Here is a 17,718-nt window from a genome sequence, read left to right as displayed (position 1 = left end):
ATCTAAAAAAGTAAAACTCAGTATTTATTTTCTGAATGGTGATTAATCATGCAAGACAATTCAGTTTCAAGTGCTTGGTTTGAGATACCTTTAAAGAGACAGACTGGGTAAATTTCTGTCAGATGTCACCTGACAAGCAGATTTTCAAGGATTTAAGTGTCTGTGGTGGCATATGAAGGACTCCAGATAAGCACTTTGAACAGTGAACTCAAAGAACAGGCAACTAAGCGCCTCAAAAATCTGAGGCAAGATCAAGCTTAAAGCATATTAGCATAAATCTGTGTGATTTCAGAATAAAGCAAATACAGAGAACCACAGCTTGCTGGCTTGCTCCCTCCGCTGCAGTTACTGCATCTCCCAGGGCATCAGCCTCCAGGTTTGAACTCTCAGCCCTGCCACACTGATGAGCAAGTTGGGTTCTCTTCACAGAAGGAGAGGCAGCTCGGTGCCACATAGGGATGTAAACACAAGATCTGGCCCCTAGGTCCACAGAGTCTTATGCACAATGAAAATTGTACAGAGCCTAAAGCTCCCCACTGTCGATGTCCAGTACATGTAGAAACGAAAAAACTACCCTCTTAGAAAACTTGCAAAAAGGGACCAAACCTAAATTGCGCCAGAATAAACTGTTCAAGCTTTACAATGCACAAAATGGTTCCTACCTCCCGTTCCAGATACGATTTAAGGGATTCTGTCTCATTTAACAGAGTAACGCTGCATTTGCCTCTAAAAAAAGAGAAACATGTCTTATGAAAAAAACATCTTAAATGCTCATGTGATTCACAAGATGGTATTACTGAAGTTGTACACAGAACTTGATCTTACATTGAAGAGTACTTGAAAAATAACAATGCTATGTGATTTTTGAATAAAATGGAAGAGGACAGTCATTACCTAATGTGTGTGGCTGGCAGAGATTCCAGCTGTCGTGAAAGAAACAACTCACGATGTCGTAGCTGATGCTTCTGTTTCTCTGGTAAATCAACCATTTCTGGATTTTCCATCTCCTCTTCCATTTCCCCTAGTCATAAAGAGACAAAATTGATCACGAACAGGTAAAGTATTGACTTTGAGCAAGTCAGAATGACTTGCTCCAAAACCTTTGCTAAATAATAAACATTAATCAGATCAAATGTAACATTTCAGCCAATTGAACAATTACATAATTAGTACAGATCCTTGAAATTATGCCTGTGAAGAACTGTATTTATTCACCACCACAATCAAATCATCCCAGGCGCACACAGGTCACACCAAGCTGAAAGTCACACAAATCTGCCACCAATACAGAAGTTCTGGAGAGAGGGAGCTGCTTTTGGAGACTATCAGTGCAAGAGATTCATCAGGTGGAAGCTGACATACGATGAGTGAGGTAGCCAAAGTAAAGTCTTTCCTCTTTGCCAGGCATCAGTTATCATCTTAAACCCTGCTCCTCTTTCAGGATGTCATACTTCGACAAGCCCATCCCAGCTTCAACAGCTTCTGCAGAGAATGCCCACTGGAAAGGGCAGTTTATTTAATTAGTGTTATTTTGTACTCTCCTCACCCCAACCACAGCCAGTAGATCACAGCCACAAGATTAACTGGAATGTAACCAAGTGCCTGAGGCCACTCGGCCATCTGCCCTACCCTACCCACACCACACACATCCAACTGCAACACTCCTGCATTTCAGCAGTCAGGATCCCCAGCTCTGCCTTGGAGCTATCCAATCTCCGTGCAGCCAGTTCTCAAACATATACCGAAGTAAACACATGAAATCACACCCACGCTGATACACAACTGATCCCAAACATCTCCAAGCATCTTTCTTTTAAGAAATAAATTGTATGTTTTGTGTTCGTCAACAAGTATCCTGCCAGTTATGCCAGTTAAAGCTGTAAAAGGCAAAATTCTCAACGAAAAAAACTCCTCCATGATGAATGACTGAGAAAGAAGAGATCAGACTTTTCCTTCTCTAAGAAATTAGTGCAGTTACTTGTACTTTGCAAAACCACAGAAAGTTTCCCAGACTGTAGTAGAATGAGCTGTAAAGTCTCATGCATGAATCGTAAAACTCTAATTTTACAGCATTATTATTCTCAAAGAGCAGACTTATGCCTGCAGCTTCAACAGTTGTTGCCAAAAAACATTTCTAGTGAGAAACACATACAGGCAGAGTTATGATTTATATACCCTTAAGATTAGTTAACTAAAATCCCCATAGTTTTCCCCAAAACCAAAGCAAACAGAAAGGAGTGATCTCCATTTTATGAAACACTAAAATTGCGTTTAGTTTTAAATAGGCCACCATTATGCCAAAGGCGGTGACAAAAAATTATGTACCCTTCAGGTTCCCCACAATTTGTCACTGTTTTACTGCCCTGAAAAAAAGACCTGCAGTTTATTTGCCCGTCAGGTAGGCTGCTCCAACAAGGAAGGGAAAAAAGAGCAGCATAATTAAACCAGACTGCAACATACAATAGCTGCTACACCACATGAACTGTTAACTGTACAGCAGCATGCACTTAGATTTTAATATTTTCCTGGGAACCAGAACACCAAATTTACATTTGTTGCACAGTTTCATGGGTCTGCAATTTATTTACTGAAGTGGATTCTGTTTTAGTTGAAAATTAATATTGTGACTGCTATCCTACACTGTAAATATACCAGCAGCAATCCACAAACAAGTCAGCAAGTTCCAAGCTCATTTGCGTGAAAATTCAAGGATGCACAAATGAAAAGGGAATTCATGCCTGCACTTACAGCAGCTTTTGGAAATGACAGTAGTGCACTGTGTAATGCAGGGAAAATACTACACGGAGAAACATAAAATACTTAGTATCTTCAGTATATTTGATAGCCTACAGCTTTTAGAAATTACATTTTTCTAAAAAGTATGTCAACCCCTTTGTGACAATCAAATCTACAGACAAAATGAAACCACCCAGCACAACCAAACTAATCCCAGGGACTGCATCTCTTCAGGTAGGCTCGCCTTCCAAGTAGTATTTTATTTAGGTGTCTAGCTTTTGTAATAAAATACAGAAGGTGGAGAGCACACGTTTTCTTATGGCAGCTCTGCTATGAACAGCCTTTCAAAACCAAAAAGCACAATAACATTTCTTCTTAAAAACAGACAGACATTTCTACACGTAACAAACAACACCCCCACACACAGCAGTAAAACTGTCATAGCACCCCTAGACAGAGGTAGGAACATTCCAAGAAATAACAAGCAAACAAATCTATATAAGCATTGTTCCTCCTTTTTCACAGCCATGACTTAGCACTGAAAACAACAGATGTGACAAATGCATTTGGAACCAAGGGAAGGAGAGAAGAGTGGACTGGACCCAGGACAGGAACCTCTCTCCCTCACTGTGGCCAAAGCAGGCAAAAGCTGCTTGGACAAAAACTAACCAGTAGCACCTCAAACCCCACTAAGACCTCACCACCTCACACAGACAGCACAGGCTAAAGTCAGACTGTGAACCGCAACAGGGGCTGTCCCAGCCCCAGCCCAAGTCTGTCTGACATATCTGCATTTCACCTTCCTACAGCTCACCCACTCACACTCTAACTGAAGCAGACTCCACCCTCAAGAATGGTGGTCGTAGTCTTAAAAAAATAGAAACATGTATTTATAAAATATCCAAGAAATCTTTTTCAGAAAGATTTGCCTGCATTTTTTTACAGTACTGTGGAATAAGTGGTATGGGAATACAGGAGGTGCAGTACATTGGGACTTCAGTGCTCTCATAAAGCCTTATTTCAAAATTAATCTCTCTGCTTGATAGATGTGCTTGTGCAGATTTGAAACTAAACATTTAATCTTAATACAAACAGTAATATATCAGCTATGCAGCAGTAGCCAGTGGAATGCTGTAAGAAGCATATTAGAGTAAGTATTATTTGATATTTAATGGCAGAATCATTAATAGCACATTAACAAAGCCTGAAGATGACTTATACTGGGAACAAGAGATAGGCAGATTAGGCACAAACAGCAAGACTTGTGTGAAAGCTAACATATATGGGGAAAATAATTAGAAAGAGTAAACTTTGAGTTGGCAGAAGAAACCCAAGAGGCAGTAATTGTGATTTAAAATGACTGGGTGTGTGAGATGTGAAATTAAACATCAATATTTGGTAGACACTAGAAAGAATAGCAATTTGCTATAGATCAGATTGGGCTCTCCAGAGCATCAAAAGCAGAAAGCACCAGCCCTTTCTCTGCATTATGGGTGTCATACAAGTAGCGACATGACAGAATTCAGAAATGCACAAAGGTAAACAAGACACAGAAATTAGGTTTAGAGAGCACCCAAGGTTTACCAGCTTGGGAAACAGTCTGCAGTAACAGAAGAACTAGTTAGCATGGTTACAACTAACAAAATACTGTAAATAATAAAGAAAAAGAGTGGGGCCAAATCATTGGGAAACACAGGAAAAACAGTGCTAGTGACCTGCACAACAGCTCCTTCAGAAGCAAAGGAAGCTGCAACTCTGGCTGCTTTAACAGCTTAACTAAGGACCCTGGAGGAAAATTCTAGAAATGCTGCATTTGAACAAATTAAAATACAACACCAGGTTCCTTCTTCCAGGTTCAGCTTCAAATGGTTTGTATGAAGCTGTAGCCTTACTCATTTTTTCTCTATCAAAAACCAGATATTGACTTGTAGCTGTAGAAAATACGGAGAAAGTTTAAACAGATAGGAATCCTTATACCTTGACACTTCAGAAGGAGTTTACTACATTATCAAGACATCCCACTAGGATCCCTGCCACAAATTTCTGGTGGTCATCTTTTGCAGCCATGGCCACTATTACAGGTAGCAAGCAGACACTATTTTGGACACTTCTATCTTCCCTCACTGCACCACTCTCAAAGAGAAAAAACCACAGTTCCTGCCTCTCAGCAACAACTGAGCCAAGGTGTCATTAGTGGATATATGAATTGGACTCCTCTTAAATCTGCATGAGGGGTACTGGGAGAAAATAGAGAAGGGGAATAAAATGGAAGAAATAAAAAGAGCTAATTTGTGAAGCTATTGTCAAACTTCATTTAGATTGGTGTTATTTAAAATGTAAAAAAAATTCTCAATAAATTCCCTACCTGTTTAGGCACACAGGTATCATGCAACCATTTATTTTCAGAAGCTTTGGCACTTCCAGAACCAAGCTGCCACGTGTGCCTGGCACCCAGAGAGCACCTGCTGAAAACCAACCATAAAACTGCCAATCCAGCCAGCACTAACTGGTCAGTTCTCCAACCAGTGCCAACTCACTGATGGAAATATTTAATTATTAAAAACTGTGTAAGACATTTTATGAAGAAAATACATAGTGACAGCATCCAACAATAGGTTGAAGAGTCAAGTATCTTTCCCATTTCTCTTCCATCGAGTCCTGTCTGCAATCTTGTTTTCAAAGTCTCTGAGCAAGAACTTAAAATAGTGTCTTACTGGTGAAACAAGTTCATTTCGGAAACAGCTGGAAAAATTCCCTGGAATAATTTGTGAGGTGATTAAAGAGGCTTATGAATAAAAAGCACTAACAATGTATGGAAGACATCATAAGGCTGAAAGATTTATAGGACAGCCCAGACAAGCTTAACATCATATGACAAAAATACTGAGATCACAGATCAAATCCAAGAAACAGGTTACATACATCAGGTACTAATTTATAGTCACCAAGTACAGAATAAGGTGCTTCCAACACATTTCTCTGTATACAGACTTATGAGAAAAGACAACATTTCAGACTTGCCTGTTTCAGATAACTGATGGATCATCCAAGCTAAAGTGGCTTTTTTTTTTTAACTTCAAAACATTTATTTCACAATTACATCTTTTTCCTTCCTTTATTGGAAGAGTAAAAAAAAAAATAAAATATCCATACAAATTTTCCATTCATGTCCTGGCTGTATCTCCCCATTACTTAGCTCTCTCACTGCACTGATCTCAACAGTGGGTCTGAAATAAAGGCATCTTAAACAGAAGACTGTGTGAATCCAGAAATGTCTGCAGTCAGAAAGCTCCATTAATCAGCTGAACAAAGGCAGTTAAAAGATCAGTGATGCAGATACGTACATCTACTGCAAATGCATCAAAATGAGGCAACAGGAGACTTTATGGAAATGAACTCAAAGTCAGTGACAGTGTGGAATATCTGAACTAGAATCTTAACATCTACAGAATTTGATTTTGTTATATCATGCAGGGTGTTGATTTTTTTTTTTTCAGAGTAAAGAAATAATGGCTGTCCAAAAAGCTTAATTTTTCTCTCTCCTCCCTTCTTATGAGGAACGGAAACCACAGAGCAGCACATCCATCTAAATAAATGGAAGTCATTCAGTAGCAATTTTATTCTGCACCAGAAAGAAACATAGTGGAGAAAAATGCTAGTTACTAATGAAATTTACCCTAAGAGGCAGACTCAGTTGTCTCTGGTAGCTCTATTAATAGGGTTGTGCTATACAAGAATTTTCCCATCTTTCAAACAACACATATGAACAATGAATTATTTGTTTGCATTAAAAAAAACCACTTAGATTTCTTATCACAAAGAGAAATCAGCATTTGAAGGTTCAAAGAGCATTTATGTGGGTTCAAATATTTTTCATTTTCAGTCTCAGATGTGTGTTTCTGTGAACCCTTCCTACCTGCTTCCTTTACTAAACCTAGTGAAGTGAGACACAGATGAAGGAATCAATAGTCACGTTGCTTATGGTGAAGCTCCTATTAAGCTTCAGGATTCTCAGATAAAATGAATACTGCTGCACTGAAGAGATCTCAGAAAAGCTTTGCCTGCCACCACAATTCTGTAACACAGCCAACTCTCCTCTCAATGCCACATGACCTCTTTTTTCAAGGTATGGTTGCAATGGAGGATTATTTGGATAGACTCCAATCTACACCAGAAAATACTCAAATTTATCAATAAGGGACTAGTTTTGCTGCATCCTTCCCCCAGTGGCATTAGGGCAGTGAGAACACAGCAAGCCATTATATTCATTGCTAAAACGCAGTATCTGATTTAATCAATCCCCAGATCACTCTGTTGATACACACACCAAGAAGCACATTAAAAGACAGTGATGCTTGCCAGCTAAATCATAGTTCTGACATGCCCATATCTGATTGCTTCTCTCTCATTTATGGATGTGCCCTGAATTACAAGGATTCATGAGGCTGTCCATGCTTTTTGTTACATTTTAAGCAATCTGAACAGCTACATCTCACACACTCCATTGTTTACAACAGAAAAACAGTTTAGTTACTCCACCTGCTTAGTTTTTTTTCCTCCCTTTCAATGTGTCTGTTTTGGTAACTGTTCTGTTAGTACTGTGTCCATCACCTTGCAAGGATGGGACAAGAGGGATGTTGAACTGGCAGAAGAAGGTGTAATAAACCTAAATCTAATCCTCACTGGCAATTGGAATGGAGTCAAACAGGCTGAAAACACCTCAGGATAAAGTGCCCAATGCCATGTAATAGGTTGCTCTACTTTAATACTGTTGTTGTAATTGAAATGAAATGGTAACACCAAATTTTTGTTTGCAAATAAGCTTCCACCTCTACTCAGCCAGGTGTCTCAGATGCCTCTGATTGCCCTGGGAGAGGAGCACATGCCAACACAAGCTGACATATTCTGTAAAATAATAGTAATAATGAAGAAAAATAATCAAGGAATCAGTTATACAATGCATACACACAAGGGGGACTGATGTAAGGTAGCATGAGCAACCTGCTGCATTTTATGATAGTTTAGGTTTATGCTTTTATTTAATCAGAACATAACTACAATACTCAGAAAAAGTTCTAATTTTCAAGTCTCCCCTCAGCATACACATTTCTTTTCCCAACAAAAGGGATTTAAGTGTTTAAAATAGTGATAGGAGATTCTCAAACTCTCTGTTTTCAAAGTGTATTTATTGAGCATGTTCAGACAAAAGCTGTGTCACTACAAGAAATATTATTAATATTGAAATTTAAAGAGAAATCCTGTTAGTCAGGTTTCAAGCCGGCCATGTTTCAAGTTGCTTTCCCATAATCAGTTTATTTGATTCACTCAAATAACGTTTGAGGGGTTTTTTTAATATACAAACCAAATAATTAATGAGAAGTAATATTAGACAGGGAGAATACTTTCTCTCACCCCAAAAATTAAAAAATACATTTCTGTGGAGCAAATAAGATGTCTTTACTCAGCCCTAACTGAAAACTTCTATCTTGTCCCCACCATAATCAAACCATACACAAACAAGGTATTAAAAGCGTTAGGGAAAGGGGAAAATTAAAAAAAAATAAAATAAAAAAGAGGGTCAGGTAGAAAGACAGAGAAAAGTCAGCCAAACAAGTAATGCAAATTGCTAAAGATGACTACAGAAAAGACCACATTTAAGAATAGCAATACTGATAGTTGAAATATCAAAGTCATACCCAAGTCTGACAATTTTGTGCAGAAGCAATTTCATTTGAACACAAAGCAGCTTACTTGCATGTTTGTCTGCCAATACAATGAGTGTGCTTGAGATGTCTCTTCTCCTGTAGAAACACACCACCTTCGCTTCCACATTTCCATTGGCAGTCTGAAACAGGGAACAAAAGGAAAAACCGACCACTAATCAAGAGCAGAACTGTACACTCTGAACTAGGAACTTCATCAATTATTTGGAATTTTGCACAAGAGCTACACAGAGTCTACTTTTAGCACCTCCAGCTGCACCCATTATCTAACACACAAACTCCAGCACGATCCATTCCAGGGCAGGGAAATTCCAGGTAGTTTGGCCTGCCCTCCTAATTGTACCTGAGGAACCACCTTTTCAAGTTACAGATGTTTCAAGAGTGAGAACAACACACTTACCTGCAATTACAACATATTAACAAGCCACTTTGCTACTTTTGAGGTGATTACTACATTAAGTAGAATTCAAATGAATCTTTAAAAACCCAATTAAAAAACTGTGAAAAATAACAACAGAATTCAGATCTAGGCTGTTCTCCAAACTCTGCAGGGCAGTAGGAAGGCAAGAAAGAACCCAGCCATTATTACTTTTGCAAAAGACATTACTTAAGATTCTCTTTCTCTGACAGCACTGGTAAGGTGAATAATGACCAACACACAAAAAAAAAAATCATTACAGAAGAACCAAAGAAGCTGCACCAGGCAATAAAATCTATATCAGTGACAACATACAAAAAAAAAAAATCAGAATTTTTGAAAGACTATTTACTTAACACTCTTAAAACGAGATAGGTGATCAATTTTAAGATGGCACCTGTCAAACAGTGCAACTGGCTTTTTAGAAAGGGGGAATATATAGGGGAAATAAACCTACTGGTTTGTAACAGCCCCAGCCAGTTTACTATCTCTAAAATAAATTAAATAATGCAAAAGCAACTCAAGAGTTGCATCCTACTACTGAAGACTCTTTGAAAACCACAATGAAGGCACAGTTCCAGAAAATAGAAGATACTAATTCCCTGCTAGGAAGTCTCCAAAAAAGAGTAGTGAAGCAGCAATGTGTCCACAAGAAAACAGAATAAAAATTTATGTACATGCTCGTTTCTAAGATGTGAATGAAGGGAAAGTTTCAACTTTTGTAATACCAGTTTTCCTACACAAATTTTTTTAAAAAAACAGACACCACATACATGCACAAATACTTCCCTTACAGACCAGAAGTTTCTCCTACGGTCTCAGAATTTCTACCCTTTTCTGCTAAATAATTCAGAACTTTTAAATTTTGAGGAACTAAAATACAAAGGCAGGAACCATCTTGTTCAAACACAGACAGCTTCCACGTAAATTGATCTGATTTATTATATTGCCCAAATTTCATTTACACTCAGTTAAAAAGGAAATAAAAGATCTAGGATTCATTTCAATCAGAAAGACACATTTTTGAAGTGTAGGTCAGAGAAATCACAGCTCAAGCAAGAGTTGCACCAAGACGGGAGGTCCAGGCTGAAAATTCATCTTTTTTTAAGGGTGAGGAGAAGAATGAAAAGGAAGAGTAAGAGAGAAAACAACACTTTGCAGGAAAGTGATCAACAAATCTGCACTCTGTAATGGGTGGAATACAGACAGTATTCCTCATGGATACAGATCCACCGGGAACATTTTAAGAACTCACTCATGTTTCTTTAAGGCAAAAGAGAGGAGGTATTTCTGTAAAAGACCTCCACTAAAAACAAGGGGTTACAAGGATGTCCTAGCATTCAGATTCTTTATGAGTCAAGAAATTGATACATTTTCTCTTCCAAACAACTGTTTGAGAACTACATGCTTTTCCATCACTGGTGGATGAAGAAAAATACTTGATATTAGTCAGTTAATGTACATCCAAATCCAAACCAGCAATGTTACATTCCTTCTGTATGGGCTGCAATAACGTTGGTATTAAACCTGACAACGTGGCATGTTTAGGATACAGCTAATGGCTTCAGAATGGTCTTCCCCCCTCAATTAGGTCAAATTTCAGCGCTGAGCACTTCAGCTGGCTTTCCACACAGAAGCCATCATGCTTCCCTTCTCGATCCATTGAAAGGGAATTTGGCAGATGAAAGAGTACACTGGCCCAAAGGACAACCAGCAAAGACAAAGTCTGAGCAAGCAGATCATAGCTGTAAACCTTTCTCCTGAACAAGAGTCTCCCCCAAGAAAGATCAAATTAAAGCTCTCCATCCACTAGGCAAACTCTTATATTTTCTTCATATCCTGTGACCCTGGCATGGAATTGAAGAACTGCAGAAACCTCCTGCCCTAAAGGTGGGCATAATCACCTTGAGAATGACATGCCATTGATACTCAGTCCTTTCATACCAAAGGAGAAGAAAAGGTCTTAAAGCATTCCAGAAAATTATCAGAGAACAAATGTATTTTTAAGCTTCTAATTACCAGAGAACTGCTAAAGAATTGTTTTGATTTTAATCGAATCAAGCAGATCATAAATCCAATTAACTTCAAAGACTTCATGGAAAAAAATGTTTACCTTATTGAGTTCTTCTATTCTTCGTATCAAATAGGGGTTACTTGAAGAATTTTCGAAGTAGACATAATCTGACAAAAAGAAAAAAGACTCTTTAAAATATGAACTGCTAAAAATCGAATCAAAACCTTTATCAGCCTGGAAAGCAAAGCACGTGATCTTCCTTTTCTCTCTGATCAGATTATTTCCACTTAGACCACACTGTTGTCTTTACTTGCTTCCTCTTCTTATCAAAATCCAGCCACTTCTCACCAGCAATATGTGATCTCTCTCTTCCCCCCTCCAGTTTACAAGTATGGCTCATTTAGTTTAGAATACAAATAGTTTCCTTCTCTCATCTTTTTCTCTACTTCCTGATCTTTTACGGTTATGCGATCCTAGAATGCCCTCAACAAAATTCCATATAGCTGTCCAAACTGGTCAGTAATACTTGTATTTTCAAGCAGGATAAACATCTAAAGTTAAATGAAAAAAATTAGTTCTTTACCAAAGGTAGTGCCTTCAAAAAAAATTACAGAAACACGCATGAGTGCCATATAAATTATTTAGTATTACGGAACTCCAAGCTTAAGCAGTCCTTAAGAAAACAGATGCTCAGGAGCTCGGAATGGACTGGTCTTTATCTCCCAATACTCCAATAGCCAAACCCTAACCCTGAACTGAGGCAAAGAGGGGGCTGAATCCACCTCCCCGCTGACAAGGTGCTGACCTTGCGTACAGATCTGACAATTATTCCTTCCAGGCCTAACTTAAGACGATTTCCCTCCAGATTTCCCAGCTCATTTGTGTTTGGAGCAAAACACCCGTAGCCCCCGGGCACGCCTCAGGTGATCTTTCGCAATGCCTACATTAGCGTGATGCTCCGGGATGAATGGTGTTCAGTGGTGCTTGCCCTCTGTAAATAGGGACAACTACTGAGGCTGTTACCCTCAACCTCCCTGAAATCCTTGTTAAAAGGGCCGTGGAAAGCACAGATACTGTTCCCTCCTTCCCAGCCCAGAGGAAGGAAGACATCCCCCAAAGGTCTCTGCTCCTGAAAAACTGCACCAGGAGAGTTGAGGAGTCCCCTTTTATCTCCAGGGTGACCAGAGAGACACCAGAGCATTTACCCATCACAGCCCTTCCGCTTGCCCGTGTAACACGACCCGAGCTCCAGATGCATTTTTTCAGACTGCTGCTTACAGCCCCTGTTATCCATAGGTCTCCCCAGATTTACAGACAGACCTACTTGCTGCATGGGACACAAGAGCACAGCAGTGACCACCAGGCAAAGAACCCCAAGGAAACTGCTGCTTGCACTACCTGCAAACAACCAAAGTGCCCTCTTGCCCCTTCAACACGGCTGGGCTGCCTTAGGAGAGATTCACTAACCAGGAATCCCAGGGGTTACAATCCCAAGAGCAACAATTCTTAACAAATCTATTTTCCAAGCTTTTGTCTTTTCAAAAAGTGTGTTGTCAAGACACCTTGATAACGAAGTCCCAACCTGGTCTTGGTTGAAGTGACAAGCAAAGAGTTTTAATGCCTACACTCGCACAAGTCTGGGGTATTCAAACAGAGTGTAACCAGGGCTAAGGAGCACTGAAATAGCACACCCAGTTTTTGACATTTTTGTGCATTCTGCGCTCCAGACATCTCAGACTGACCATCAGCCATCTCCACACACACTAACATGCATCTGAGTGACTCCAAAACTTTCTTCCTGACTGCAAGGGTCAGTTTCTCTTAAATACCACATCCCTGCAGGCTTTAAACTGGTGAGAGATCTCAAGTGAGGAATACAGTTTGGACATCTGGTTTGTAGAAAACTTTGTGGGTTGGTAACAGAAATGGTTAAAACACCCAAGTAAGTAAAGATCCTAATTTTCCATTCCCAAACACCAGCTCTGTGCAGCGCATCAAACAGGAAACAACAGGCTCAACATTACTATGACCAACTCTACCAGAAGTCACAAAACCAAACAGATATTTGGCAGCTTCAGCAATAACAACTGCTGACTGAAATAACAATGGTGGGCATTAAGCAATTTACTGATCAGCAGAGTAAAGAGAAATTATTTCTCCCACAGCAGAACCACCCATGCCCTACAACGGCACTGCAGTGGAGGGTGTTGAAGCTTTGAGGTGCCTCCAAAGTCACTGGCCACTGCTCACTGGAAGGCTCCAACACGTGAAGAAAGGACGAGTTCTTTCCCTCCACCCCTCCAATAATCCAGCTACTCCTCACTTCAGGTATTTTGACCGAGGTCGATGCAAAAAATATTACTTTTGCAAACACTGTGCCTGAAAATTAAAAATTAAAACCAAAGGAAACGTCTATCTGTGTCTTGAAAATATAACCTTGTCTTTAATCCCATGGGTTTCAGGTGGCTGTTACAAACGTTCATAGTTCACATAATTTCTAATCAGCTTTTTTGTGTGCATGTACATGCATATATTCTCAGAGACACATTTATACCTCAAGTGAACATTAACTTGATTTTTCACATAACTACAGTTTATTGATTGTAAAATCCGGCATGGATTTGAAGAAAGCTTATCACAGATGAATGGTTTACCAAAGAATAGCTCATAGTGGTATCCAACAGTACAGAATAATAAAGCCCCCAACATTGTCTCGGTCAGCAGCAGGAGCATCCCCAGACCAGCACTGTGCAACCAACAACTGCAAACCAAGCTCACAGGAACCATCACATTCTGCACACTGCTGGCAGAAAGGCAGAACCAAATATCAGGATGCTTCAAGAGCTGACATATGACAGTGCAGAGGTGCATTCTCAGGCCAGTGCTTGGTGACTTCAGCATGTCTAATCCCCGGCCCAGTACATCTCATCCATGTTTTGGACTAATTCCACAACTACGTTAAACATTTCACCAGTAGCTATGCAACTAATGGAGACATATGTCCCATTGCTCAAATTACCTGGAAAAGGGCTTCTTCCTCCCTGTTGCTTCCAAGGAGGCCTGGGGATGGGCAACCTGGTGTGCCACGACCTTCCTAGAGAGAGCATCCTGCAAGGAACAACTCTTCCAGGAGCGGTGGCCGGCTTCCCTGGGCAACAAGCGATTTCAGCAAGTGTAGCGATTTCCCAGCTACAAGTGATTCCAGCTCTTGTGATTCAGCTCTTTGTGAAATCACCCAAGGCGAACTCGGGGATAGAGAGACAGGAGCCTTGTACAGCAGTTCCCCAGAGGTAGCTTTCATTGTCCAGCAGCCCCTGTGAAGGGGTGGCCAGGGACAAGGCTCCCTACATCAGGGCTAGGGGGCAGAGGTTATATGGGGTAAGCAGGGGGTGGGGTAGAAACCAACTAGGCCAGCTGGGTACTGGGTATTACCATATAGAAACAAGGTGTGCTGGGGGTGGTTCACTTTCTCCCCATGACCCAGAGGAAGATTGCTTATATCTGGGGAAGATCATCTTGCCCCCAGGTCTCTCTTCTACAAGGGAGAGCAGAGGGCTCCTGTGCCAAGGGCTCCCAGCCCTCCACACCTATCTGCAAGTCATGCAGAGCACACTGCAAATCACATAACACAAAATAAAGCATATCAGAGGAAAGTGTTTGCATTTTCCATAGAGATTTTAAATACTAGAATTAAAATTAAAATGCTGTCCTGCACAGAGAATTGTTTGAATTCCTGTTCCACATGTACAACATGGAAATTTTAAGTTCAACAAACCGCTCTCCAAACTGATGCTTGGGCTGGTGAAAACACTGCTCCACAAGCAACAAAGCCGAACAAGGTTGGTTTCCTGCACAGGAGGTTTAAAGAAGGCACACCACTGGTCCCTACACTCCAAAGCACTGCCTTTCTCCTTGAGTAGCTCTTCCACTTAATCTCCAGCTTCCTCCCATGCCATGGAAGCGCACCCTTTCTCATACTGCCTACCCAACTAATATTATTCCCAGTTTGCTTTCAGGGCAGTATCTGCAATGGCAGATGCATGTGCACACACAATAACAGAAACCTTCCACATACTCCCAACAATCCAGCTGTCAATGGGAGACATCCTGTATGCACACAACTGCCAGGGTGCCTGCACCCTGGGCTGAAAGAGGGGATGGGGAAGCAGACAAAATTAGCAGATCTCTAGACAACAGGGAGATATGCATCTCAACTCCCACTAAGAACAGGAAGGAAGAGTTCACTAGAACAAAAAATAAGGTCTAGGGAAAGAAAAGTAGAGCCTGATAGCAAACAAAACAAGTCACACCCTTCAAACACAACTATCTATCCTTGCTGATTTATTTGCCTTCCTACCCAAAAATAGAAGAAAAGGACTAGTCCAAAACTGCTCTGCATCCCACAAGCATGACATGCCCTCTCACCACCATAAAAAGCACATGAAGGCAATCCCTCACCACCCAGCCACCTGAAGAGAGTTTCAACCCCATACCTTCACAACAGCTGTCAGCTTCAGCTTACCATCCCCAAATTAAACAGCCATGCATCCATACCACGGTCATAACTAATGGCATCACTCATGCATATTACAGTTCTCTGTGATCAGGCTACAATGACTGAGGAGTGTGGGAATACCAAAAGACAGTAAGGACCATCACACAGATCATCACCTTCTGACAAACTCAAGATGTAGTAGTTCTTCTTGCCTGTGCTGTTATAGAGCAGAAGTACCCACATACATAAATCTATCCAAAAAAAGCCTTTATATCCCATAATACTTTTTCTGAATATGCACAACAACTTGCTAGAAAACAATGAACTGCTAGAACACAGAGACACAAGTACATTTGCAACAGTACAGCAGTTAAAACTAGAATGACAGCCTATAGACTACAGAAGATGAAAATCTTCCATAAAGGCAGTAAAATAATTGTTCTCAATTGGCAATTAACAGAATTTCTTTTTGCTCTCATATGCTTTTAAGACATTATTGCAAAACAGCTTTCCTCTCTGCCTTCTTCATGTCACCTGTTGCTTATGTCTACATCAGTCCATGGAAAAGAAAAAAGAAAAGGGCGTACAGCAAAATAAATAACACACACTGTCTAGAGGTCAGATATTTATCAGATTAGACATGTCTGAGCTACCTAATAACCTTATGGGCTTTTAGGTGATCAAGTTGCAAAAATGCCCAAAAGTATTTTTATCCTTCCCAACGCACACTTGCCTTTCCAGCTACAAGTGCTTCCTGAGGACTGACCTCGCTGAGTATTCCCTACCTTACCCCCTGGAAGTCTTACACAGCGAGTACTGCACCAACCTACAGAGGTACTCAGGATATGAGGGAGGCTGGAGCCTTCCTCTTCCCACACATGCTACCACTGCTGGGCACAATGTGCAATTCCAGACATGTGAAAAAGAAGTTAACTTCACAGTTGTAAATATTTCCCCTCCCCAATGCACAAAGCTGCTGCCCTGAATTAAAAATGACCATCAAGAGAGTGCATAAACTTACGATGACCTGCTTGTTTTATGACTTCTTTTACAGGAAATATGCGCCTCCTCACATTCTGGGCTCTCCAATTCAACTTTGGGCCAGTTTCCTTCAGTAAGTTCCAGTTTTCAAATTATTCACCAGCTTTGTCCCCAAACTATCAATCATTTTACATTTTGAATAATACAATCCCTCTTGGTGTGAAAGAGGAAGCTGGAGAGGCAACACTACTTTCAGCCTTTAAGTCCTGCAATCTCACCTGGCAGAACCCAGGTCCTACTGCCTTCTGACTGTTCAAAAAACACTCACAGCAACACTCACAGCAGCAGTCACCCGATTAAATGTTTAGTTACAGAGCAGACGAGTTTCAACACAGAAAGCTTCACCAGCACAGTATTTTCATCACCAGAAAGGCAAAACTGAAACAGTTCTTTCTACTCCTAAACGAATTATGGGGTCTAATACATCTGGCAATATACACAAACCAGGTATTAACAAATTAATGTCTTTCGTGGATCAACAAAGGTATTAAGGATATACTGTCAGCACAGGCTCCATTTGTATTTACAGGATGGCAGTATTTGTGGCTACTACATTACCACCCAACTCCTTAAATAAAATGTGGAAATGCCAAGCACACAAGCCTCTGAAATACCTACAGCCAAGTAGTGAGGGACATGGCAAAAGCAAACATCTCCTGCAGAAATCTCCCCTCCATACAGTTAACAACAAACCATCACTAAATTTAGCAGGGATAAGTTGAAGTACCCCAGTTAAATCAAGCCAGCTTTGCTCTTGTTTCTTGAGCAAGGATTATCTACACACTCACGTGGTAAACAAAATGTTCACGTTATATTTTCTTCCAAATGTGCAGTACTAGAAAGGGACAGCCAATGTTACTTGGCTGTTTTGAGATGTAACCTATGGATCCCTTTTCTGACAGGCCTCCAAAAATCCAGGTTCAATATTACCCAAACCACAACTCAAAGGAGAAGCAATTCACAGTAAGGTCCATGTAACAGGACTATGGATTATGCACGGACCTATAAAAAAGTTGAGACAGTTGTTTATCCACACCAGCTCTTCTAGCAAGAGTTACTGCAACAACAAAAAAAACCCACCAAACTTTGAAGAACCTGTAACAGTTACAAACAAAAACTAAAGTACCTTCCATACAGAAACCTACTCAAGACATAATCTATCTTTTTGAAGTAAAAAGAAAAATAAATCAAAGTTAATGACAAGCAACTTGATTGGACAAACTGTCAATTGCTTGATCCAGTTTAAACTCTGAAACATTATGGTATTTGGAACTTCCCAGAGGTCTTCTGC

General features: G+C 40.3%; 1 protein-coding gene across 5 annotated transcripts in view; it reads right to left on the bottom strand.

The window, feature by feature from the left end:
- The window catches only part of MTA1 (metastasis associated 1), a 79,189-nt gene that overhangs the window by 52,585 nt on the left and 8,886 nt on the right, over positions 1 to 17,718 (bottom strand). The window contains exons 1-5 of one of the 5 annotated variants that reach the window (XM_042029836.1): positions 13,911 to 14,273; positions 10,991 to 11,058; positions 8,488 to 8,581; positions 895 to 1,021; positions 663 to 726 (exon numbers count right to left, since the gene is read on the bottom strand). In XM_042029836.1, coding sequence (XP_041885770.1) covers positions 663 to 726; positions 895 to 1,021; positions 8,488 to 8,581; positions 10,991 to 11,058; positions 13,911 to 13,998 — 441 coding nt within the window. In that variant the 5' untranslated portion in view covers positions 13,999 to 14,273. Of the gene's footprint in view, positions 1 to 662; positions 727 to 894; positions 1,022 to 8,487; positions 8,582 to 10,990; positions 11,059 to 13,910; positions 14,274 to 17,718 lie in introns of those variants that run through there. The other 4 variants (XM_042029835.1, XM_042029832.1, XM_042029833.1 and 1 more) reach the window with 4 other exon arrangements.

This window comes from Corvus kubaryi, unplaced genomic scaffold (assembly GCF_017639235.1).
Source record: "Corvus kubaryi isolate FWS band 111438036 unplaced genomic scaffold, C.kubaryi_AGA036_p1.0 37334, whole genome shotgun sequence".
NCBI lineage: Eukaryota > Metazoa > Chordata > Aves > Passeriformes > Corvidae > Corvus > Corvus kubaryi.
The sequence above is the reverse complement of the archived record's forward strand: the minus strand, read 5'-3'. Positions and strand labels throughout refer to the sequence as shown.